At 37.7% G+C, this 26,972-nt stretch overlaps 1 protein-coding gene across 1 annotated transcript; it reads right to left on the bottom strand.

Moving 5' to 3' along the window:
• On the bottom strand, window positions 1-26,759 carry anxa5a (annexin A5a). The gene is made up of 13 exons (XM_088917986.1): window positions 26,625-26,759; window positions 26,094-26,135; window positions 17,362-17,446; window positions 11,509-11,603; window positions 10,718-10,831; window positions 8,879-8,969; window positions 8,367-8,446; window positions 8,208-8,258; window positions 5,029-5,122; window positions 4,305-4,400; window positions 3,380-3,438; window positions 2,249-2,371; window positions 1-512 (listed from the first exon to the last, which is right to left on the bottom strand). Exons 2-13 carry the CDS (start codon window positions 26,094-26,096, stop codon window positions 450-452), a joined length of 954 nt encoding a protein of 317 aa, XP_088774112.1. The 5' UTR covers window positions 26,097-26,135; window positions 26,625-26,759; the 3' UTR covers window positions 1-449.
• Window positions 26,760-26,972: the final 213 nt, after the last annotated feature.

Genomic DNA, 26,972 nt, shown 5'->3' on the forward strand with positions numbered 1-26,972 from the left:
TGATTGAAAACATTTTTAATTTGTTGCATTTCTGATACAGTTTAATATGACGACTGCAAGAAGCACCACAATTCAGAATAGAAGTGACTTAATTTCTTCATTTAACGTTGGAAACAGAGGAAGGAGTGCTGAACCTGAATGTATTTCATGTACGTGTATATTAAAAGAAGAATTGAAAAAGAGTGCCAGAAAGGAAAGCATTTCACTATGTTTATGACCTCTAAACCAAATGGTTTATACTGCAGAGTGTCTGCAGCTTTAAACCATTTTGTACACTTAAAACATGACTTCATATTTTAACAATCTAATGCTAAACAAGCACTGCAGACAAACTAAAATGAAAAACAGAAACAGAGCAAAAATGTACTATGCACTTTGGTCCATACAATGTGCAAGCAATGATATGCCTTCAATATTGCTAAGTGTCATTTACTATTATAGTAGCTTCCTCATGCATCATCACCCCCACAGAGGAGGAGGAGGGTCTTCCTGTAGTCCCCAGAAGTGTCATTCTGAAAGACAAACGCAAGGTGAGCACTGGCTTCTATGAATCACACTGTGCAACTGTATGGAGAGATTTGCAAAGTAATGCCAAAAGTAAAACAGTTTAACAGGACTAAACTAAAGACTCTTGACAACACTAAAAGGTAAACTATCATTTTGACAGCACTACTTACAGTAGTACCTTTGGTGCGTTGTAACCAAGACTGTTCACATTTGGAGATGGAAAGTGACATGTTTAAAGCAAACAGATGAGTTCATTTTTAAAGAAAAATATAGCAAATTATATATACAGTGCTCTATTGGAATTATTCATACTCTTGATGAAATAAGAACCAAAAACATAATGAATATCAACACACGACTGAATAATATCTTGCTTAAGAAATCAATACTGTAGTACTCGCAATAAATTACCACAAATTTCATGTGCACCTAGACCTACAAACAAGTTTTATGTAGCTAGATTTTTTTAAATCCTCCTCCGGCATGAATTATACCGACATGGATCAGCATCCTCCTGCAGTGTGGCAGTGTGCTACAGTATGTGGCTCAGGCACTTCTGAGAGGGGACTTCTTACCAGTAGAACTGGCATAATTGTTCTAAATTCTTTAGAATCTTTGGTTTTCCCGTTTGCGAACTTCCATTTCGAGTTCAATCCACAAATCTTCCTTGAGGGCTGGAGTCTGAGGTGGCCAGTCGAGAAGTTAACTTGTACAGTGTGTGGTTAACCACTTTTGTTTTGATTTGTAACCTTACCATACCGAGATGCTTCTTTCACGCAAGCTTGCGGATGGGGGAAAAAAACCAAGATTTGGGCCAGAATGTCCAGGCACGTTTTGGAGCTCATGCATTACCCCATGTTAACAATAGTTTCAGGACTGGTAGATACAAAACAATCCCAATCCCTCTATATTTCACAGCAGATGCGTCTTCTCAACCATTTTTATATCCAACTGATGAGCAAGTCCAAAAAAAAATCAATTTTCATTTAATCAGACCGTAAGACATGTACATAGCATAATCTGAGTCTGAAAAGAGGCTGCGTCTTTGCAACCTAGTCACGAATTCCACCTTCAAACAGGAAACACTGGATAGTAGTTTGGATTCCGAAGATGCCATTTTGCGTTGCCCAGTCATTGCCTCCAGAACCATTTGGATCACAGCCTGTGGTGGCACAATACTCTCACGTCATTCTTCTGGTAGGGTGGCCACTGTACCAACAATACTAAATGTCTTAGTATTGGATATTATGCTGGAAATTTATTAACTTTCAGAGTTCAACATCCATTTTCCTTTACTCTTAAGAAAGCTCTTTGACCTTAGCCACATGACACATGCTACTACTGAACACTTTTTGTGCGTTTCTGCCTTTTATACTCCTATGAAACAAGAAACCTTGATAGGCTTCTATAGTCCCAGAGGCTACTAGCGTACTCCTGAAGAACAGTACATTATTGAATGTGTGCTTTGTTGGATTATATGTAAAGGAACACTAAGAGGTATGAGCAAATGTGACACTTGTGTTTGTTGAAACTCTTATGTCAAACACTTTGCTCTGCTGTTTAGAGCAGAGCAGTTTAGAATGGCATCATTCATTAACCAATCCATGACTCATTTTGCTTTTTGTTCTTATTTCATAAATGGTATGAATAAAACTTAATATAGTAAAGGTCTCATACCAAGGAAAACTGCTAGATCCTTTATCTGAACTTCAAGGTTTTTAACTAGGCTAATCTGTTTTACCTGAATCATTGAATGAAGAGATGCTGCAAACATCTTTCTGAACTGAGCCCTTATATCCAGCATATCTATTTCACTTCTGGACACCATGATCCGCATCAAAGTTTTGTCATCAGTCCCAGCTCCCTGAATAATGGAAAAAAAATAAAGTGTTCTGTTAGAGCAGGTGTAGTAGTCACTGGAGGTTAAAGAGACATCTAAGGATTAGTCAAATACTTAAGTCCATTCTAACACCATTTTGAATATGATCCATCTATTAAAGTTCTGCTTACAGAACCTCTCCGCTCAGTGAATACCAAGGACAAATTGAATTTTGTATGAACACTGTGGTGTTGGAGAATTAAATAGGTAATGCCTACAGAGCATAACCATAAGCACTAGATCCCCCACTCTAATGGACTCATAATGGGGCAAATCTTTATAAGTTTAAGAAGGAATGCTTTCATAATTTAGCACTTCACAGGTGATTCTGATTCTCCAAACTCATGCTAGAAAGGAGACAAAATACATGACAAAAAGTGCAACCAAACCAGAAAGAGTAAAAAACACTGCCTGGTAGATTTACAAAAAAAACATAAGCAGTTCTACAAATACATAAAAATACTCCTGTCCTTAAATTTAGTCTAGGGCTCATTGGAGAGGAATCCTGTGGTGAAGATGGATTGTACAGATTGTACAGATGGATAACTGACTGGGCCCATCTTGGCATTTCTTTCCTGCAGCTCACAGTCAGAAAACTGCTGAATAATGTCTTTTTAAAGCCCACTTTAGTAAAAGACTAGTTGGGAAAATTTCTAAGAAAATTCCAGGATCAGGCTGTCTGCTACCTGGTCTTCCTTAAACTAAAGCTGGAATCTAATTCATTATCTTCAAGACAAAGCTGATTGTCTCCATCTTGCAGTTTTAGTTATAATGAATCCCCCTTTAAGATTAGAAGCACAAGTCATTTTTAAAACCACACACACATACAACCATAAAAAACATACCACTTCTACAAGTATCCTAAACTAATGTCAAAGCACAAATATATAAAAAATACTGGGATCATGAAGTCACAAATGTCTGATTCATTAATGTGAAGTTTTTAATTCAATTTCAGCTTACAATCAGTACAGGTAATCAGAAAGTATTTACCTTCAATGCATAGTAGAGACTTTCCGCAAAATAGGCAGGTACACTCCTGGCACATTTGACTACAAGGGAAAATGTATATTAATGGATACAGAAAATAAATATTATTCAATTTCTTATTCATAATAATTGCAGTTCAAGAGAAACAAATGGCTTGGAAAACAAATGTATTTTGTCCAATTTGATCTAGTTCAAAAACAGGTTCCACTACAGAAGAGGAGTTTTGGAATTTAGTTACTGTTCCAGTTTTGAAGGAACCCCTCTTTATTATATGACAAATGTGTCATTATATCAAGATAATTTAGACAGGTAGACTTTGTAAATTGCAAATATTCCTTCCTCAGCTGTTAGTAATTTCATTATTACACGATGCTCTTGTTGAGTATTTTAAGCTTAGACTTCAAAATTAAGAATATTAAGAACATGTTAGAATTTTTCTTATTTATACCTATGAATTGACCAGCTGCTATTGAGTTGGTGGCCTGGAGTGGTTCAATTGTAATGAAGCAAGGAATTCTGAGTCATTTTGAACCCATCCGAGCCTGACACTACTCGGACAGCTGTTCAGAGGCCTTCTGGATACACATGACTATAAACAGAGGTCAGCTATGAGCCAGGCTTTGCCAAGCAAAGCATCCTGCACTTACATTTTACCCAACGAGACAACTTGGAGCAAACAGCAATTATTGCCATCTTTGAACCTTGAATAGGATAAATGTAATTCTATCTGAACTACAGACAAAAACATCTTCCACAACTAGAGTAAAAATGACAAGTTACCGAGTCTTAAAAACAACGTTGCCTGCCAGTCCTGTATTGTCAATATTCAAAGGTCTTAACATTCAAGGGAATGAAAACTGCGATAGGCACTCATTGTATGAAATGTGTAATAAAGTTTGCACAGTGCTGTGCAGAAACTTGTTCTTACCAACAGCCAGCAACAACTCCTGCAGACTCCCAGAAGTCTCTCTTTTGATGCTTTCTTCAATTTCATACCCAGACAGTTTCATGTACTGGTCAAACACTGAAAAGGATATAACACAGAAATGGCACTTCAACTGTTTTTATCAAGCATCAAATACCCGTGTGAATCAGCAAAATGACGTCACAGGACTTGCGTTAAGTGACTTAGTGAATTACCAAGAAAGCTCAGAAGCTTATTAAATGCAATGGATTGAATCTCAAATTCAAGATATTAAGATTCCCAACATAATCACTATCATACACTAAGAAAGTGTCTTTAAAAGTCCTCAGAAGTATGAAGTATTCAGACTTGCTCCTACACATTGAAATCTAATCACATAAGTTGTAAGTACAAGTTTGTATAAGATCTTACACTAAGCAACTACGTCCCGGGGAATGACAAGTTCATCTGAAAGGGATTTAAGTTACAGCAGTACCATAGACAATGGAAGTCAGTTCTGTTATGTCAATTCATTACTGCTTTTTGAGATCATTACAGGAAAAGAAGGGAGTTTCAACAGAAGGTGCAGCACAACCGTGAGGGTACAGAAATGACAAACCCGTTTTACAGTAAAATAGAAATTGTAACGCACACAAGCACGTCGGTATCTTTCATGTTAAAACCCCAGGTGGGAGACGATAACCCCCCCGCCTCGCCCCCCAGAAGACCAGGGGCTTCCATCCCTCACCTTTCCTCAGGTGTTCAGCGCTCCTGTTCCCCAGGATGGTGATGAACTGGTCCTCATCAGTGCCGTATTTTTGTTCCCCAGCAGCAAACAAGGTCTGGAGCAAAATAACATCAGGTTTGTCCCCGGTCAGGACAAAGTTCCATATTGGTCGAGCCTCTTAAAATCTGAGCTCACATCTCAGGAAAGCTCAACAACATTTCTTCGTTCTACCTTATAGTGTGGAACTAGCCCTGTATTGTCCCTTTGCAGTCAGCGTACAGAGATGCAGCTCCCCACTCACACCCTTTAACTTAATGTTCATCGACTTAATCTGGTGAAATCATATGCAGTTAACTAAGCAGTGAAACTGGTGATCAAAGCAGTAATAAGAACAGAAGAAAAACAGCTGACAATACGCGCCTCTTTTCACAGGACAAAATATAGCTGCTTATTTGCCTTCTCCTGTTCAAAATTACTTATTGATAATTCCATGGAAATCTTAAATTGGCTCTACATCTTTATACCAGTTTCCTAATGATGCTGCCAGTATGTAAAGGAAGACCTTACATTCTAAATTTAGTCCACTTGGCAATGCTAAGCAGTAAAACTTCACAATTAAGGAAACCTATGCCAATTCCTGAAACATTTTAACAGCTTTTAAAGCAAACCAAAACCACAAGAACACTCAAATTAATTTGGGTTTTACATGTGACATTAGTAATTTTCTAACAGCATGTTCTTAAAATGACTCAGGTTTTTTTTTTTGCTTATTGTATTGCAATAAGCAATAATAAAGCCAAAATAATCTTCTCCCCATTTTCACACTGGGTTTGATTTCTTCTAGTTATCCTCAGATTCCTGCTCTCTCACTCCCCACACACAACTAAAAAAGTGCTCAAATGTCAAAACCTTGGGCATTTTTATTGTACTTTTCCACAAACTCTACTTGTTCCTGCTGATACAGTTCCTACCTCCAACAATGATTTACAGTAAATGACGAATTATTTCACCACAAGATGGCAGTACAAACTAAGCAAATTATATAAAGACTGGGCGTGGAGCAGTGTTCAGTGTTCTGTACTAGACCAGACAAACTGCTACCATCCCGAATTAGAAAATGCTAAAACTCTTAACACAAAAGCAGCATGGCGAGCCATGACTGGAACAAGCTCAGTGAGCCAAAACAATCGTTACATTTAGTCATGTAAACCCCAAAGTCAGTGAGCAAAGGCTAGTATTTTCCTAATACCATAGGAAACACCATACCATAATACCATCCTGATACTGCAAATACCATAAGAAATGACTCAGAACCCCATGATGAGAGGCAGGGTCACATGTGTAATCTTACTCTGGCTTCTTAAAATGATCTGAAGCTGCATGAGGCAACTGAAAATCAGATGGAAACTTTCATGTGAAATTATTACTTGATGGACGACTATAACAAACTCTGAATTCCAACATCCTTATTTCAATTTAAGATGATTTTATAAGCCCTTTTAAAAAACTATGCAGTGTACAACATCACACAGTATGTGTACTTCATTGCAATATAAATATTTAAAGCTTGAGTGAAAAGGTAGGTCTTTCAATGGATTTTGACAACGTCAGCAGTGTCTCTAATGGATTTGGGGCTGCACATAAGAAGGCTGTATTGCCCACTGTGCGGAGCCTGTTCTTTCACTACAGTAAGAAAGCCCAAATCAGCGGACTGTGGATTTATCTCAATTATTGTAATAGAATTTTATAAGCCCTTGTCAAAAACTAAGCAGTGTACCGCTGCACAAAGTATGTGTATGTGATATTAATATAAATATAGTGTAAGTATTTAAAGTTTGAGTAAAAAGATAGGTCTTTAAAATGGGTTTTGAACATCTAAGCACTGGTCCTAATGGATTTAGGTGACTAGTTCCTAAGATGTGGAGCTGAACCCAGGAAGGCTCCGTTGCTCACTGAGTGGATCCTGGGCTTTAGCAGAGTAAGACGACAAGTCAGCAGATCTTGGATTAAGAGCTGGACTAAATCCTTAAATCTATAATACGTTCCCTCAGTTACCTTAAACACATTGAGGTGCACAGTGTTTGTGTAATTTGTAGGAAAAGTCCAATTTAGATGCCTTAATCCCTTACCAATGAAAGAAATGATATACAGACCTACAGCACTTTGGAAGATCTCAAACAACTACCTGCAGCTCACAAAACAAATTGGTAGACCTTGTGACAAGAAAAATGATTTTCCCCTCACACTAGTGCCTCCAGCAACAACACTGCTGACACGACTGAAAACCACTGCTGCTTCAAAACCCGTGATCTGCTTTAGCACGCTTCTCAGTATCCCGGGAGCTGAGCTCTCACTGGGAAAATGCAGCTGCCCAACAGAATTAATTTCAGTCTTCAATGACAGTACGCCATGAGGACTTGCAGTTCACTCCCAGTTCTGTACTTTAAGATAGCATTGGTGATCCTGTCGGACCAGAAGCTAATTCAGAACGTCCCAATCTGAACTGTATAGAGCCGTCTCCCCCTGCAGGACTAGGACAGACCGGACATGGCTACATCAAGAAAACAGCTTATGCTTTTATGTTATTCTGACATTAATCTTTTTTTAAAAAATGCATCGCTTTAAAAAAATAACATAAATAAAGGGACTGTTGATTGGAGCTGAAGTTTTGTCCTTGTTTTTAATACTGTATTGTGCGTGCACAAACAAATTTGTTTAACAAGGTGATTTTGAGCAAACAAAGCTTTTAATTCACACATTTAATTTGGACAAGACGAGAACTAAAGAAATTCAATCATTTCTAGTATATATGGTACAGGCGGCAGGGTGAAGCAGTGTTTAACTGGCTTCAGTAGATAAAATAAAAGCTCTGGTGTGAGTGCGAGTACATTCGTGACGGTGTGCTCCAGGCGATGGACTGGTGTTCTGTCTGGGGTGTATTACACCTTGTGCCTGTTGCTTGTCAGGTTAGACTCCAGCTTTCCCCCACAGCCTTTTTACTAGAGAAAGCAATTCAGAAAATGGATGGATATTTGGCATTACATTCGCAGGGTGGATACAGTACTGTGGAACTCACTGGTGCATAGTGGCACAATTTCAGACAAATTAAACCAAAACACTGTGGAACACAGGTATAAAACATTTCACTCTGTAATTACCCCCCTGATACAAACACCCGCAGTAGAGGGTTCTCTGCTTACCTTGGCATCACTTTCAATACATCCAGCATTGACTCCCTCCTGCCTGCTTGCCTGAGGACAGACACAAAGACAATCAGCTCACAAAAGCCTAGGAATGTGCAACACTGGGTTAGAAGAGGTACAGATTACAATTCGGATGAGCTTGGGTTCAGAGCATACCTGGAGAAGAACCACCAACATCCTCCTGAAATGCCCAGAGGTATCTCCAGTCACATCTTCCTCAAGGTCAGCATCATACTCTGGAACAGTGCAGCGGTGCCGAAGATCATGGTCATTAAACCCAAACTTTGCCACAGCAATTTACTTCACAATGTAAAATGATCTGTTATTAGTTACGAAGTTTGCAAATGAGAGCACCAATATTTGGACTTGTGCTATGCGAGAGACGTGTTCAAATCCAGTCATGTACTAAAACTGCATGACCTAAGGAGTTGAGAAGAACTGACAAATGGCTCCAATTAAGATAATTAGTTAAATTGGAGTGTTAATAACAGACTGAAACATACAGTCATTGTTCAGGACACTGGACACTATTGCAGATAAGGTTTTCAGTTTTAAAACTTGAGCAAACTTCCTGAGATTGAGGAGGTGCCATTTGTGGCTTATGGCTCAGCTGACTGGGAAATATTGAGATGGTTCCTTTCTTTGGTCTAACTATGAGCAGCTTTTACCTTGTTTGTATGTTGCGATGATGTCTTTGACCTGCTTTGCAGTCCTGGAGGCCAGTATCTCTATTAGCACCTTCTCATCAGTCCCAGCACCCTGAGGAAAATGACTGCAGTTAGAAAGTGCTCCACAGAGCTTCCAGTAATGAAAAACCTCAGTTTTCATCCCTATAATCGTTATTTAAGGATGTACTTACTGCCTGGTGACTACAAATAGAACCACCACAGAAAAGTCCTGGAGATACTGTATACTCCAGAAACTGTGCGCAACTTTTTTGTTTTATTTTCAATCCACTAAGGCAGCAGCGCACTGGAAACAAGCAAGTGCAAATTACTGAAGATCTCTTTAAAATATTTTGTGAATATCTGCATTGCTGAGCATCTCATTTTTCATTCTTTGCATTTAAGTCAAGCGCAAAAGGAACCTAAAAAAACCTAATTGCAAGATGTGATTTTCCTGCTTTTTCAATCTTGTTCCAATCCACAGGGTCGTTTCTTTTTTTCAATTAGTGATAAGAAGAAAGTAGCTTCTAGCAAACTGAATAAAATTTCTCAGTTGGTAAACAGGCTTCAAAAAGAAGGCTATGGTACAGGAAACGCAAATCCAAAGTCAAGTGAGTACCTAAAGCAACCGCGAAGCATTTGCTTATCCAAAAGTAATAATATTTTCAAAAATTAAGTTCCGTTTTCAAGCAATTTGTTTACCATAAATGGCTGATTAAGTTGATCCAATACCTCTTATTTTTGTGGAAACATAAGATATGAGAGACGTTTTGGAGGGAAAATATCTTATAGAACCAAAGAAAAGTTACAGACAAGGAAGCTATTAGCCAAAACAGTTGGCAAATACCTGGGCATCTGGCCACATATCCACTGCAGGAAACAACCAGTCTTTTCATTAATGGCTGTTATTGTAATTCAGTCTAAAGAAATTCAAGTGAAAAATACAGTGCCTTTCAACTCCCCTTGCAAGTTTATAATGGCTGACATTTGCCAGCTGTAGTCCTTGCTATTCAGTGCACCTGAATTAATGATGCAGCTATTTGCTTCTACACTTACTCTCATTTACTTGTACAGTGTGACACTGAACTTTAATAGAAAAGCAGTGTTGTTAATAGTATTTGTAATTGGTAGGTATTCTACAATTTTCTACAAAATTCTACAACAAACTGCTTGGATGATTCCTGAGCATTTTTGAAATTACAAAGGGAGAAACAAAAAATCATTAATGTTAGAGTGTGAAGTGCTAGATTCACCTCATGTCCAAATAAGATATGATATACAGCACTGAGTGATAAATTCACAAAACATAGCACCATGCGAAGGTAATGTTTTCTGGAAGGAATACAAAAGGTGTGGGTGAAAACCCCCCTAACAAATCTCACTGGACTTCATAAAGAGCTCTTCCAGTCTCTGTTGGGTTTTTTTAGTAGCTGTGCTTAAAATTGGATTTTTTATATTACCAAAACATTTTTGCCTGAAAAAAAAGTCAAAATCTCTTGGCCATATTTTTAAAATGCTGCTGAGACCTTTCTTACTTATCCATTGCTGTTCTAAATTTCCCTTGCAAGAACACTGCTGGTGAAAAGCATTCAGAGAAGCAAATTTCACACTAAACGAGGAGTATCTTTTGCAGTTTCTCTGAAAACATGGATGTTTATTTCAAAGTGTAGAACAGGGTTAAATAGAAGTTTTGGTATTTTTTAAAAGAACTGAAACAATCATTTTCACCTATTACAGTCTCAAAGCCACAGTTACACGTTTTCTCCTACAGTGCATAAACTTTGAAGAAAATAGAAATATTCTGAAGATGAATTTTCCAAAAGGAAATTAGGTGTCGCTTACCTTTATGGCACTTCTGAGTTCTTGAACATCGTAGAGAGCCGGTGGAGTCATTAGACCAACGACAACCGTTTCAAACTTCCCACCTAGTTCCGATTTCAAATCTCCAATTAGGTCCTAATAAAATAAAATAGGAAAGGGTAAACAATGTACTTTCTATTTCAGAAAAGCACACGTTACACAAGACAAATTCATGACAACAATTTTTAAAAGGGCTAGTTTGATGTGCGATATTAACAATAATAGAGTGTGACTGACAGTAATCAGCACTACTGCCTCACAGATTCCGAGTAGAAATCTAAATACAATGGAAAAAAAAGTTAGATAAATCATCTGTCTGGGTGGAGTCTACCTGCACTCCCACCACACTTATATGACTTTTCAATACACACAGGTTAGGCTAGATAGGCCACTCTTAATTGTCCCTTTCAATTTAGAGGAGGATCAAAAGGATTTATCCTCAGAAGGCTTGTTCCCAGTTACTGGCCATGGGACTGCAGAGCAACAGAACTAAATGGCCTCCATGGTCTTTTTTGATGTTGTATTAAAATTGAGGATGGATCTTTTTGCTTTATTGTTAAATAAAATCAATTAAGCCATGTTACAGCTATTAAAGTATCACAGGTTCTAGAAACAGTAGATAAGAAAATTAGATGTTTGCAGAGCTGTATGTTGCCAGATTTTAGTTTCATTTCTGTAGTTCTGACAGATCCAGTCCTGAAGGGACTAATACTCAGAGCCACAACAGCAAGCTAATGTTCAGAACATATTCGCAGCCAAAGGAAGCTCTGTACCTTTCCATACAGGGTCTTGTAGGCTGCGGCAATCTGCTGTCGCTGAGCATTGCTCCGAGCCGTCAGGAGCTGCAGGATAGTATCCTCATCCGTACCTGAATAACGAGATTTAAATACATTCACCTGAATAGAGGCCCAGTGGTGCCAATGTGGTAAAATGAAAAAAGTAAGAAAATACTCCAAAAAAATCAACAGTTGTTTTATATGTTCAAGCCCGTCTACACTCTATGGGTGACAGGGCCTTCTTTGCCCCAAAGCTCTGGAACTCTCTCCCCAAGGGTACCAGAGAGTCACCTTCTCTAAACTCCTTCAAATCCAGACTCAAAACCTTCTTCTTTAGAAGAGCCTTTACTTAACTTAACAGTTAAGTTAACCTAACCAGTTAACTTTACGTACGTAACTCGTTACTTAACTGGTTCTGTTATTTACCTCTCTGCTCCTATTGTATTCAGTACCAACATCTACTGCCTCCTCTGTGTATTGTCATCATGCATATCTTGTGTATTTTTTTATTGCTGTATTTATTCTGTAAAGCGCTTTGAGAAGCCACTGTTAAAGGCACTACTTAAAATAAAGTGTATTATTATGTTAATGTATTGTGCCAGATATTCAAGGCAAATTTAATTTAGAAGGTATAAATTGAGAAATTGTGTGTGTACCTGTGACACTTCTAGGATTTAATTAACTTGATAACTGCAAGCAAGTCTAAATTTACAATAGTCCCTACTTGGATTTGAGCTTTATGATCCATTCAAAACACCTGCTCATATTTTGAGGTCATTTGTTTGATTTATCTGGAAATGAACGTCTAAAACTTTAGGAAAATGCTGTGGTAGACTGCCCATTTAGCATAACCTAACCACCCTACAGGGCTGCTGAATGACACAAATGAAATGAGAGGCTTCAACAGCTCAATACAGAGATTAGTCCATTTGCATTTCAAGTATGTCTGCCAGGTTCAGATAAAGAGCAGCGGATGTGCCATTCACAGTTTCCAAATGACTGGACGTTTTTCCATGCTCATTGCACCATCTCATTTTGTCTTCCAAAGCAAAAGACATCTGACAGTAAAATATCTACAGTGCCACTTTATACAGTCATATATGGATACATTTAACTTTAGATACATTAAAGCCTCTGTAGTTCTGAGACAATTTAACAGTCCTTGAGACAGGGACAAGCAGAGGTTTCAGAAGCAGAAAAACCCCACTGAGGCATTCTTCAGATATGAGGGAGAAAGAGAAAGGGAGCATAAATGTGAAGCAAAGGGAAGTGAGTCAGCAGACCAAGAGAAAGAGAATTTGAAAATGGGCAAGGCAGGTGAAAATGTGTGCTAATGAATGGAATGAGTCTGCAAGTACATAGGATATAGTCTCAGAGGGTGATCGGGGGGGAATTATTAAGTACAAAGTATGCATCAGCTGTCCTATCCTGATCCTGGAAGGCCACAGTCAAGCAGCTCTCAAAATTAAAACCTTAGGAACTGCGGTCTTTAAGTATAAATTGGTCCAGGCAACACAATAAGGATCTATGTAGTTCAAATCTAAGCTGGGATGAAAACCTGCAGACAGTGTACAGTCATCACATATGGAAACGCACATTGGGTCACATTGGGAAACCAATGGTGATATGGGTCACCATTTTACATTACCAGTAAGAACACGTAGATAACAAGCACCTTCTGGACTCAGAATGGGAACAGAGATGTGTTCAAAAAAGCTTTTTTTAAAATAAAAAACCAAAAATAGCATTGTCGTTTATAACAGCAATTCGTTTTAAAAACTGTACACGTTTAATATTTTACGTAGGTATCAGAGAATTTTAATCTGTATTGGATCATACAAGTACATATTTTAAGTTTAGAATTTTCACTTACCGATAGTGATGGTTTGTGAAATTACTGAAATTGCCTGCAGTAAAAAGCTTTTGCTGTTTTAAAGCCTACAAGAACATTTGCCTGCAAAATTGTATGTATGCACGTTGCACTGACTTCCATTGCATTAGTGCCCATCAGAGTTTTTACTTAATCGCAGTACTTCCCGTAGACAAAAACTGCTCAAAGCCATCCTCAAGCCCACAGATACTTTGTCCAGAGGAAAACGTTAGTCAGTGAAAGCTGTGCAGCTGCCTCGAGTTTCCACCATAATGAACGGTATACGCTTGTGGTACTTCTGGCTACAGCTGTTAGCAGCTGGACTACATCTCCAAACATGAGCAAATGTTTCCACTGATTAGATCACACTTACAGTTATTCTGCTTCACATGTATGGTGATTGGCTGAGAAAAACTAACAACGTATAACTAAGACAAGCCAAGGGCGAGTAATAATAGTTAACCCTAAAAAGTTCCGAAAGATATCTTAGTGATTCATCAATGTGACTGATCCTATTCTATGATTGTTACGTCCCAGTGTGTGTTCTGTGTGTATTTTTTCTGTTATGTCCACACTGCTGACCATTGATTGTTCTCCCTTCCCCATTGGCCCACCTTTACACCACACTTTCAGTATGACGTCATCATCAATTAGCTCTCAGCCAATCAGAACACATCTTATTCAGCATATAACATGGAGGTTTTCAGCAAGGAGAGGCCTTTCGTTTGACTTCGGTCCCGTTTGGTTTTGGTTATTGCTTCGCTTTTGGTTATTGCTTCGGCTTCGTTGGTTTGCTTTGTTTTGCTTTGTGTGTGTGTATTTTCGTATAGCTTCAACTTTGTCGTTTTGTTGGTTATCTGTTAGTTTCTTTGTACTTTCGTTTGTTTGTGTGTTTATCCTTGTTTTGCCATTACCTTGCCCTAATGTGTTATATGTTCAACCTTTGTGTTCTTTTGTACCCTGTTCCTGTTGATTACTCTCGTTTTCCCTTATTTGTCCTCCTGGTTCACTTTTGTGTATAAGGTTAGTTTAGGTTGTTGGGTACACTTTACACATTTAGTTGATTTTGTATTAGTTCACTAGTTTAGTACGGGTGAGTGCCATCTGTCTTGTATGGTTTTGGGTAGTCAGTGGAGGTTAGCTAGGGTGTTTCGGGTTTTCTTTTGCAGTCAGGTTAGCTTTCCCTCACTTTCCTAGCCAGCTCCATTTTGTTTGTTATTTTCTTTTCTTTGGCACCACTCTAGTTCCTTACCCTTGTTATCATGCTTCCTAGTCCCTCACCAACACCCACCTGCTTCCAAAAGAATTATTCTAAATGTTACACCCCTATACCCCTAGACATTTGGGATTGTAACAATGATCCTATGGGGTACTCTGTCTCTCCTGGTTTTTATTCCAACCTAATCGCAGCGAATATATTTCAATTTTTCTTTTTGAAGACTTCTCTTTTCAGCTCTTAAAACATAAAGGAAATGTGTATATTGTGTATTATACTGAATTATACTGTTCAATAATTCAATATACTTAAACATGGGCAAACAAGAATTCAACTCTTATCAGGTCAAAAGAGAAAAAATGAAGTCATGTATTAAGAAAATGAAAAGCAACAGGCAAGTTGTTTACATCAAAGTGTACTTGGATTAAAATTCCTGTAGTGCCTCTGTACCAAAGATCAGTACTGAAAACCAACAGTAGAAATAACAGTTCTGTAAAAGGACCTACACTATATAGCTACAATGATTAAAAAAGTTTAAAAATATTTAAAGACAGATGTATTTCACATATCTCACAAATATTTAAATTAAAACAATTGATCATTACATGTAAACTAAGCTAAACTCGAGTTTCTGCAAGTTAACATGCGTGACCTGTCTGCCAAACTGATTCTCAAGCGTTTGTTTGTTCTGGAGGAAATGAACACTGAATTTCCAAGGTCATATCTGTAAAGTCAATAAACATACAATTGTGGCCAAAAGCTGCTTTGGAGCAGCTTTAAGGCTTACCAATGGGATAGGACAGTTAAAGGGGAACTGCAGTCCCAATTTCTCAGAGCGGCTTTTAAGTCTCTAACAAAACAAATTCATTGCCGGTATCACAAACTTTCACAACTTCTGAATTAAGCACAAAATCGTGAACTTTGGGAAAATTCTTGACGGTTGCTATAATGTTGAGAGTTTGCGAGAATTGTGACGTGATGCAGCCCTTCCTGTTCACTAGTCACTGTAATGACTACTGTAATGTGATGTACAAGTGAATAAGCACAGGTTGTGCAGCAGACACTTCACCGCAGAAATGTTCCAACATGATCTACAGTCAGAGTTAACAAGTTGTATATGTCGGCAAAGCCCTCTTGAAGTCGAAAGCACTATTTCTATTGGATTAAAAGAGTTGTTCACAAGCCTGCTTCTTTACAATGTAATAAGGCTGCAACAGGTCACTGGAAGTTTTGTTCTGAATTGCAGAACATTGCGCTGCTCATACCTGGAAATTTTGTCTTTTGTGATGTAAGTTGGAGGTTTTACAAGTTACTGTGCACATTTTACTTTCATTGTGGTTTGAGACGCACTCACAATGTTGATTCTTTCTAACCCCGAAATATAAAAATAGCCTTGCAGTTCCCCTTTAACATGAAGTTCTTATCTTGAAGAGCCAGGTTGTCAGAATAATTGACCTATACAGTAATTATGAGGACAGCGGCTGGTACTGAAATATTGAGAGCAGACAACCAAGGCTACAGCATTGGCTGTTCCAGTTGTGAGAAAGCTACTGTTGAAATGGTTTGAGGTATTTATATCTGCCAACATCCTCATCTGTAGGAAAACAAAAAAAGCAACGCCTTACACTCCTTACCCTACAATTCAACTGTTCAATTAAACAGTGTTGCTAAGTCATCACTGACAGTATTGAGCAGTTTCGGTTGCCTGTTAAAAAATGTATATCACTGCTCTGGAATCAGTTCAAACAAGGTTTTTTTTTTTATATGTCACACACAGGCTTTAAAATACTTAAAGGCTTTGACAAAGATTTTTACTCACATCACTGTAAGAAGAGAGAACATGAGTCCTGTTAGGCATTCATAGCAGAGCTATTCTCCTGAATGATGGATAACCTCATAAAAGGACACTAGCTATGTTTAGGGTTCACACTGCTTCCTCACAATCCGTCAGCAATTAAATTACATCTGCTATTCCTTTAGTTTTCTTACAATCTAAAAATGAAGACATTATGTAATAAATCTGGGTCATTCATATGACATACATAACAGCAGTACTACTGCTTTGAAGAGCAGTCTGAACTTCTCATGAAGCAAGGGTGGGCCTTGCTAGTACTGGGATGAAACCTCTAAAGAAAATCAGTAGGTGGTGCCGGTGGACAAGTACAGTAGATAGCAATCTTCCCTCCGGTGTAGAATTACTGGGACTAATGCCCAAGCATGTTGTCATGCAATGCGACATTCAGCCAAAATCCTGACTACATGGCCATTAAACATCTCATGGTATTATTTGTAGGCAATAGGGGTGTTCACCAGTATCCAGACTAACTGCACTTTGGACTTGACCTCACTCCTTGGCCTAACCAAAGTACCCCCTGAACAATTGGTCGTCATTTTTCTGTGCTCTACTGATCTGCTGTGTAGTGGGGCTGCTGTATACAATGGTACCACTCAGTTGAATACTGTAGTTCAGTTGTGGATAAAATGTACTCCTATGTGCAAAGCACAAAGCAGTGTGGGATTGTTTGCGATGAAGAGCACCATACAAATACAATTAGTATATTTTCCTGCTTAAAACTACCTGGTGTCTTTTTTCCACTTTATTTGAACTACAAAAGTAAATATTAGAACAGAGGAACATGCCCAGGGATTTTTACTAAGCTGCTTTAAGAGGACATTAACACTAAAAGTAAACACTGTAGAAAAAATGTCTTCAGATATGTTGTGAAAAAACTAGAACACAGTCTACACAGAAGATGAAACTTACCCAGTCCTTTCATCGCCTTGTACAGAGTCGTTGCATCTGCATTAGCATCAAATTTGGGATAGGGCTTCACAGTGCCTTTTGTAGCCTGTAAAAACAAATATGTACACTTATAGCACATGCAAAAAGGCGCAAATAGACAGCTTCTAATTGTTTTGATGACACGTAACCATCATGTTTGAGCATTTAAGAGTGTACAGTGTTGTGCTTACTGCATTTAATAATATGGTTGCCCAGTGTATGAGATCTATATATACACTTTGACATGCGCCTTCCAAAGAAATGCTCTTATACTAAACAGCATTTGCTGTGCGCACCTTCAATGGATTTGGTCTGTATTTCCTCTCAAGGAGCTTTAAATTCTGATCATGAGGAGGCAGATTCCAACTTTTTCCACAAAAACCAAAAGCATTTCCTGAGTACAGGAAAATTAAGTTCTGGAAAATTCACAGCCATGCTCAAACAGGGCTCTTTTACAGACCTTTCCTTTCTTCAGTACAGTTTTGCTGTTCACAGAATAAGACAAATAAAAGGAAATTTACCTTTGTTCTAGAGGTCATCAAGCTTCTATACAATTACTGTAAACAAATCTTATCAATATGATGTATATTGAACAGACCACCCTCTACAAACGTGCATGTGCTTTAATACCTTCTTAAATATTACACACTGTTACTTTCAATCACTTTTATGGCTCATTTGCTGTTTTTATTCATGTATAAACTTTTTTGTTAGCAATATGTTTTTATTGTTATGGGTTTTAAGTTGCACCACTTGCTGCTTAAATTGCCCCTCTAGGGATTAATAAAAGATATTGAATCGAACTGAGGTATTTATAACTGGATCAGACTTTGGATCTATCAAAACTACATTTTAACTGTCTTAGGAATAAAAATCTGTGTGTTATGAACAAGAGCTGAAGTATAGAAGAGAAATTAAATACTAAATACTTGCTACTAATGATGCACTTTTACCTCCAAGGCTTTCTGAAGAATATTTGATTCAGTGACAAACTCATTATGGATATTTTATTGCTGAAATCCTAGCTGGCAGAATAACCCCTTCTGTAATTTACAAACTTTTTGCATGGAGAATTGGGAGAACACGCACCTCCACACGGAAAAACGCTAATCCACACACGTTTAAAGAATAAAGTCAGGCATTGATTTCAGCAGTCACAGACCAAGAAGGATTTAAGTTATCGTTCCGTGATTTGTAAAGGAACATGTTTATGTAACAAGAGGTTAATTCTAAAGGTTACATTTTTTGTATTCTTTAACAGAACACCCCACTATGTGTCCAGGAACTAAAAATGTTGATTCTGAGAGAGATATCAATAACAGGGGGAGAAAAGGAAAAGCAGGTAGTAAAGGTCAAGGCTATTACACAAATTTGCATGAAAAATGCAAAAATTTGAGATGAAAATTTAAACATGACAAGCTAAATATACGGTGTATATAATTAACCCCAGTGGCACAACATTCATAAACAGGATGCATTACACCCACTTCTTTGGCTTTTTTTTTCTAAAACGTCAAAATAAGTGTCCTAGAAAAAATGCAAATGGTTGAACATTGTAAAAGTGTGTTGAATTTATAAAGAAAAATATATATCCTTCATTCTTCAGAGAAATGAGACAGTCCCAAGCATATATTGTTCTATAATAGATTTAAGTTTAATGTAAAAAAAGAGGACTTCTCTGTCCAACAGCAGCTACTGTAGGAAGGAAGGAAATCTTCCAAATTTAGAAATATAATTTTCTGAATTTGGAATTCTGTTGTCAATGGCTGATAGCTTTCTTCTAGTGAACAACGTTTTAAACAAAACAACAAACTTGGAAAAGCACTCACTAATTATACAGCTTATTTCTACAGTTTTATTATATGGCAAATAAAATTACACATTTCTTGATCAACAGTCAAGAATATTCCCAAGCTCAGAAAATTCTATAAACACCAAGATATTAACTTTTACACTGAACTTGACAAAAGAGTACGATACTAATCTTAAAATCAGCATAAACAGTTTTTAACTTTTATATACATTTAAAATATATAAAATACATACATTTGTATAAATATAAATTGTGACTGTGGAAATACAAATATTGCATTGCTTGCTTCGTTTGACCGAGGCAGTGATAAAACTTGTGCCTGTGGATTCAGTCTCTGCCTGGCACCACTGAAAACAGTAGCCAAGCACCCTTATACCATAAAATCCATAAAAATAAGTACTATGGTGCCTCTTTCCTCTCTCTGACCTGGACTGATTTACACAAAGGTATCAGAAATATTGCACAAGCAAAACAGGTTCCACTGGAATACCACATCTGGGAAAAAAAAACTATTGTGTGTGAAAATGACATTGTTCGAAAACCATGTTAACAACCAAAGATTTTCAGATACTGAGGAATCAGTCTGGAATTTAAAAGAACACACATACAGGGTAGGGCACATACATTTCAGAAGAAACGCCAATCCTTAAACATAGTATTGCAAAACTCACACGAGCACTGACTTGGAAAAGTCTATTGGCCAATCTTACAGTCTGAATAGAATCTACAGCAGAGGTCAAAACTAACATGGACGTGGAAAATAATTTTTTGTGTGTGTGATGTCAGGCAGTTGTGTTCCCATTGTGTTGCTGTCAAGATGGAAACCTGTACATTGCTGAAGAATGCACTAAGACACAATATTGAATACTCACAATAACAGTATTTTAGACTTTAAAAGTAAAGAAATAGTAGATTATTCCTGTAGTGCCTCTCAAGCCACCAGCACCAGCACTGCATGCATAACATCTAAAAAAAATAATGGATTCCTCACAGAGATATGTATAGAGGAGTGTTACACAAGAGGCTCTCCACAAGAATGGATAAAAACCCAGCGAGGCCCTCTGGCCCACTCAGCCCATTTGGTTTCAGAAGCGAATCAATCCAAATCGAATTAAATTAAATAATAATAATATACTTTATTTTACTGTATATAGCACCTTTAAAGGTGGCTTCTCAAAGCGCTTTACAGAATGACAACAACAAGAAGAAGAATACACAAGATAAAACACAAATTACAATACAAAGAGGAGACCGTGGATGATGGTACTAAGTATTGTAGGAGCAGAGGGGTAAAGACTGGAACCAGTTGAGTAAAGGCTCTTCTAAAGAAGAAGGTTTTGTCTGGATTTGAAGGAGTTTAGAGAAGGTGACTCTCTGATATCCTTGGGGAGAGAGTTCCAGAGTCTAAGGGGCATAACAGGAGAAGGCCCTGTCACCCATAGAATGTAGACGGGGTTGGGGATGTTAGGAGACCAGAATTAGAAGAGAGAAGGTTGTGAGGTGAGGAGTAGGGTGATAATAGTTCAGACAGGTACTGAGGTGCCAAGCCTTGCAAAGCCTTATAGGCGAGCATGAGGATTTTAAAGTCCACATGGAATTTGACAGGAAGCCAGTGCAAGGACTCCAAGATAGGAGTAATGTGACATGGTACTGGACATGGTCAGGATTCTGGCTGCCGAATAAGTACTAATAAAAACAATAAGTACTGAGATGAACATATACTCCTTCAGAAATAGGTTAACACTGACGAACACGGTAGAAAAAAGTGTGCTTTAGTGCTTGAGCACTCAGACTATACCAAACCTTAAGACAGACATAAATGACAAACTCAGTATTTTGAGTTTTTGTCAGAATTAAGATGCTTGAAACTAAATGACATTGATTAGAACACATAATTACCAACTAGTATGCAAATGAGTATGTGTGAATTTAAGCCAGTTCAATTTGTTCATGGATTAACCCCACACTTTGTATTTTTGTAATCATTTGCACCAATACATTCAAGGGAAAAGCAAAGGAAGGAGTAGAATTCAAGGCAGATGGGTTTTAATTAAGTCAACGGACGGCTAGACAAGAACATAGTGCATTCAGTCAAGTAATTTAATTACACTGACAATGACCAACAGCAGTCTTAGACAGCTACAGGGCATTTGTTCAGATCAACAAGAAATGATCTTTTAATGCTTACAGAAAAAACACATGCAAAAGAGATGCCGTGTTAGACCCCTTTGCAGATACAATCTGCCCTGCAGGACTCGTCACCCCAATCACCTGCCTGGAATCCAATTGAAATCTTATCAGCTGTCAGGAAACCCAATATCTTGAATACACTCAAAGCTGCTTCCATCAAAGAACGAGGAATAAGATACTGAAAACTAGCACAAAGAAGTATAAGAACAGTGTATAAATGCATACTGCAGACTAAGCCAAATTCAGATTTTTTTTATCACACACTGCAGATGTATTCTACGTGTCACAACAATAAGCAACTGAGTGCTATGTTGCTGCCTTTGTACATTCTTACTTTTTACTCTACTTACCATTATTCCATTTAAGTTAATGTATCGATTTTTCTGTTACTGTTCCATCTTTGCTTTTTGCTTTCTTTTTGAAGCTGATTACCTGTACTTTTCTTTTGCCATTTGCCATATACCTTAGGCTGTACTATTTAGGGTGTGGAGGAAGTGGATCTGCGGTCACTAATTTAGGGGATGAACTTCACAACTTGAAACGTTTCTTCCATTGTTTATCGTAAAGTATCGTTCCCCTTGTAAAACATCCAAAAACTTTAACTAAAAAGACTTAAACTAAAATTTCACACTGCAACAGGAGTCAAAGTAGATATCAACCATTTAAGAAAGACGCAACTGTGAGTTTTTTTTAAGTTAAAAGGACGTGACTGATTAAGGCACTGTTAATGTGTGTTGACCATTATCACACTCTTCTTATTTTATTCAGCCAGACAGGTAGTACTTTTGCTACTTCAAAGGCAGTTGTAATATGCAGAATCTAATGCACAAAGCTCATGAGGCATGACTTGCTTTGGGTTGTGCCAGTCAAAAAAACAAACAAACAAACAGACGTCTCTCCTCTGAATGCGACAGGTCATTAACGCCTCTTAATCAACTTGACCACGCAAGTTTGTTGTAACATAAGCTGCAGTAACAGTACTTGTGGTAACACTGTATGACTGTAATGCAACTCCCCTTAAAGTGAATTATAATGACACCAAAGGATCAGGGAACAGCAGGTGCTTGGTGGAATGAAATGAATCTGCAATCTAAGGTCCTTGTAAAAATACTTCTGATAATGCAATAATTAAGTATTTTAATTTTAGCTATTGTATCAGCTTGTCAGAAATCATCGTTTTACTTTAATTGATAAAAAACACAATATGCTCTTAAACCTACATCATTTCACCAATTTTCATAAGACTAAAAATAATATTACTCTAAAAGGCCATATTAAACTTAAGGGGCTTGCGACCCACTAACCTAAGTTAGAAACACTATCAGCACAATTGGAAAATACAGTTTTAGCACATCTTAAGAGATCATACCTGATGGTATTATCTTCCCTGGTCAATTCCATTGACTGAGGGCAGATTAAAGTAATCTTTAAGAATTCATCTAAAAAAAACTTTAAAAATGAGAAGGGCATACGTTTTAAGATCATCAAGGAAAATTAGCGTATAGGCTCCCACGAAGTAGAAGCTTTTAAATTCCTCTGGCAGCCACAGGACACGAACCGGCAACCTTCCAGCCACAGGCGCAGATCCTTAGCCCCAGAGCCACCGCACCAATAGCACTTTTACAGCAGGTCCCCAGGTTGTTAAAAATGTGCCTGTATAGTTAACTGCTCTTCTCCAAAAACTACTTGACCACTGAACTCCAAACACGGCATTCTGGTTTCCCCATGTATTCATTTCCCTTTAGGTCATTCACATGACTAAAGCGGGCGGGGCCTTTTGTGGAAGCTTTCAATTTTTCAACCGACAACTGTTTGCTCTTTACAAACAAACTAGAGGAAGACATTTGGCCCATCTAGCCAATACCATCTTGTAGTTATACTGTAATTCTGGGGTGTTTTGATCCCACTATCAAAAATCAGGACAGGGCAGTGGTGGACAGTGATGTTGGACAGTGAGGTCAGAAGCAGAGGACAAGTGAAATTAAGTAGAAGTGCTTTTAAAATTAGGATCGGGAAACTTTTTAAAGAACGATGATTTGTTGAAATCAACACACAGCTATGCTGTAGAAGCTGATACCCTAGTTTCCATCAAGACACAAGCATGCTTTTAACACACCTACTAGCAACCAAAGAAGCTACAATAGCCAAACAGCAACCTTTCACTGGTTTGTGTGCAGCAGTGACTGATCCTTGGTGTAAAGACAAGAGTTCTTGATATTTATTAGTTTATTTGTTCTGTCGACAGGAATATAAAAACAGAAGACTACATCTTATCTACTGTATATATTCCATGTGAGCATATTAGATAAACTTCTCTACAGTAGATAAACTAATACACACTAATAGAAAAGGCAGTAGTTTATTTGCAAGACGCCAAAACTGAATGATTAGACACCATCCACAACTCTAGAGTTATGTTTTGATGCAATTTCATTTATCACAAGCTCCTCCTTAGTATGTTTAATACGTTACAGAGAAGTGAACTGAATAGATGCCCAGGAGAAAATGTGAAAATAGATAATTACAACTTTATAACTGCAGTTCTTTTTCTAAATCTTTTACCAACCTTTGAACTGTACTCTATGTTTAAGAGAATTTCTGGAGCAGTGAAAAGAGAATGCAAGTTTAATGTAACCAATCTCTGCTCAAGCTGGAACCCAGCAGATCTCGTCTTTATATAAGAAACAAACAAGAGGAAGATATTTGGCCCATCTAGCCAATACCATTTTGTAGTTAGTATCTAATGGATCTGAGGATCTCATTCAGCCATTTCATGAGAGAACCCAGATTATCAGCTCCAGCATCAGGGCTGGTTCCTTTATTTTCATACTTTGTCAGAAATGCCTCAAACTCTTCATTTTCAATACACTTCCACATAGTTCCCACTCGTGTTGTCTGGATCATGTTTCATTCTCGACTCTAAAGACACTTACTGCATTGATGTTATCAATGCCTTAGAAATTTCTGAATACTTCAATCAGGTCCCCTTGAAGTCTTCATTTTTTTTCTGCCTGTCAGTGTAAGACACTCCTTCAAGTTCAGGAATTTATCTTTATCAGGTTGCTCTTCGATGGGCAGATTTCAGAGCAGAAATATCATTTTTTTATAACATGGTGACCAAAAATGATGTACAACACAGAATTCTAAATGAAGTGTTAGTAATAGTAATTGTACAATTTTAAACATCCTTTGATTTCAATTCAAAAGTTATTACTCTGCTTCTAATTATTTCTTTTAACTATTAACTTAACAGCTTTTAACTATTATTGTATTCCCACAGCTTCCAATCTAAAAGACGCAAGGTGTAAACACTGAAAACTTTTTCATAAAAACCCTCTTGTAGATTACTTTTCCATTTTCCCTAACTTACTACCTGCGTGTGATACTCTGCGATTGTCTACAATTAGTATTCACATTTGTCTGCAGTGTTACCCCTAACAAAAATATGACATCTATGTTATTAATTTCAAAGAGACATGCCTTTTAAGGCAATACCCTGTCTAATTTGTTTTATTATAAACTTAAAAGACTTTTAAAAACGTTTTTGATTTTGGGAAGCAATGTTTTGTTTGTGGCATTTTCCAGGTTTCAGATGAGATTTCATGGAATGCTTCAACTTACTCCGCACTGCGAGACGCTGGGGAGTTATTTTTCCATTCCTCATTTGCTGTTTGTGCACCAAATTAACATGTCATGAAAATGAGGCAGAAGACCCAGCCCTGCGTTTCCAGGGAGAGTGTTTACATTAGAGACTCTTCCGCACAGAGTAATGAGATAAGTAATCCCAACCGCTCACGTGGAAAGTGCTGGAAACCTGAATAAAATTGGCGCCACCCTATGTGGCAGACAGCCCACGCAAATGAGTCACACACACTACAAGCACAGCCTTCAAATCATTATGGCCAAATAGGAAGCTGACTCCACCAAAAGGATAAAAATAAATCTATAAACCGTTAGAAAGGTGCACACATGTATTGATCAGTTTTTTAAATTCAGGGTATCAAACTGTTTTTAGCTCCTTCTTAGTGCCTCCACCTCTTAGAGCATCATATTTTAACATTTTTTATACACATAGAAATGTCTAGTCTTGAAGAGAAAACGAGGCACAGTACAGGTCAAGAGTGAGTGGTCTTTCTCAGCGAGAAGTGCTATCTTTCTTCCCTCTAGGAAAAGGCTGCTGATTTGCAAAGCTGAAAAGATATCCATCACCACCAAAAAAACAGGCTACAGGAAATGATGAATACGTTTACTCATTTGAGGGCAACCCAGCGTATCCCAACTTCACAAGAAGAGAGTCTACAACTGGGGACAGAATGGGTTTTGCTTGTTAAATCGCTTTATGATACACATACAGTTAGTTAATCAGAAAAATGCCATGTTTTAAAGAAATCAACATACTATAGTCAAATTGCAAAGAACCCAATTTGATTTCTCCAACACCCATCCCAGCTGTACAGTTTTCCTATACAGTCACACACATGATAATTTATTAAGCAATCTCTACCATGCAATTTTAAAGAAACTACATTTGTTCAGAGATGAAAAGATAAGGTTTGACAAAGGAATCAATCAGCCAAAAATACTGTTCATCCCCAGTGGGTTGGTACATTATTAAAGCATCAAATAATGTCGACTGCTTTACAGTTTAAGCGTCCTGCATATAAACAACTGTCTTCGCACCTCAATAAAACTTTTTTAAAAGTTGCCTCACCATTTTGCTGATGTATCGTCCAGTTGTTCAGGCACAAGTTACCTAGTTAAAAAAATAAAGATAAGCAACAAAAAAATACATAATTCTATATTTTAGTACATTAGCTTTAATTAAGCACCGATTCCAAAACAGCACAAAGTAGTTATCTATTAAATCTCCTTTCCGTAGCTCGATTTTAACTTGAACTTGAATCACTGCAAACGAGCTCGCTGTGATCATGTCAGTCTCATTTTGTCACGTATGAACAGGGTACTGCACCGCTGTGTTTAATCACTGGAGAATTTACAGGATATTAATTCAATAACGTCAAACTCCACTGGTATCATATGGGTACCATCGTTTCTCTACAGGCATCCTTAACAGAACGCACTTTGCGTTCAAGTGCAAGTGCAGGGGCAGTTCACCCAATTCAAGTTTTCTAAATGTGTAACTCACTCATTTTCAGTTTCGAAAACGCTTCTTTTCTTGGTGAAAATAAAGCGAAAAAGGAAAAGGCTCGTTTATTAGAAATAGTACACCTTGTAAACTTACCGAGAGTTGAGCCGATTCAGCTTTGCTCCAACACGAAGAATTCAGCAGCGTGATGGAGGGCGGCGGTCTACAGAACTAGTCAGAGGCCAGCAAAGTAAACTTTTGTGTTTCAAGGCAGCCACACCCTGTAAAGTCAAAACCGTGTGCAAAACAGATGTGAAGCCTGGGAAATGTTGTTTAAACGGGGGATGCGGAATTATTTGTCCACGGCAGCTACAAATGCTGCACCTGCACAGGTGGTAAAAACTGGAATGTTAATTGTACGTTTCACGGTCATTGTAGAGGTGGTAGTAATAATAACTTCACTGTACAGCGAAAAGTAAACATCTTTGTTTTGAAAATAATGCT

Source organism: Atractosteus spatula, chromosome 1 (assembly GCF_055471065.1).
Source record: "Atractosteus spatula isolate fAtrSpa1 chromosome 1, fAtrSpa1.hap1, whole genome shotgun sequence".
NCBI lineage: Eukaryota > Metazoa > Chordata > Actinopteri > Semionotiformes > Lepisosteidae > Atractosteus > Atractosteus spatula.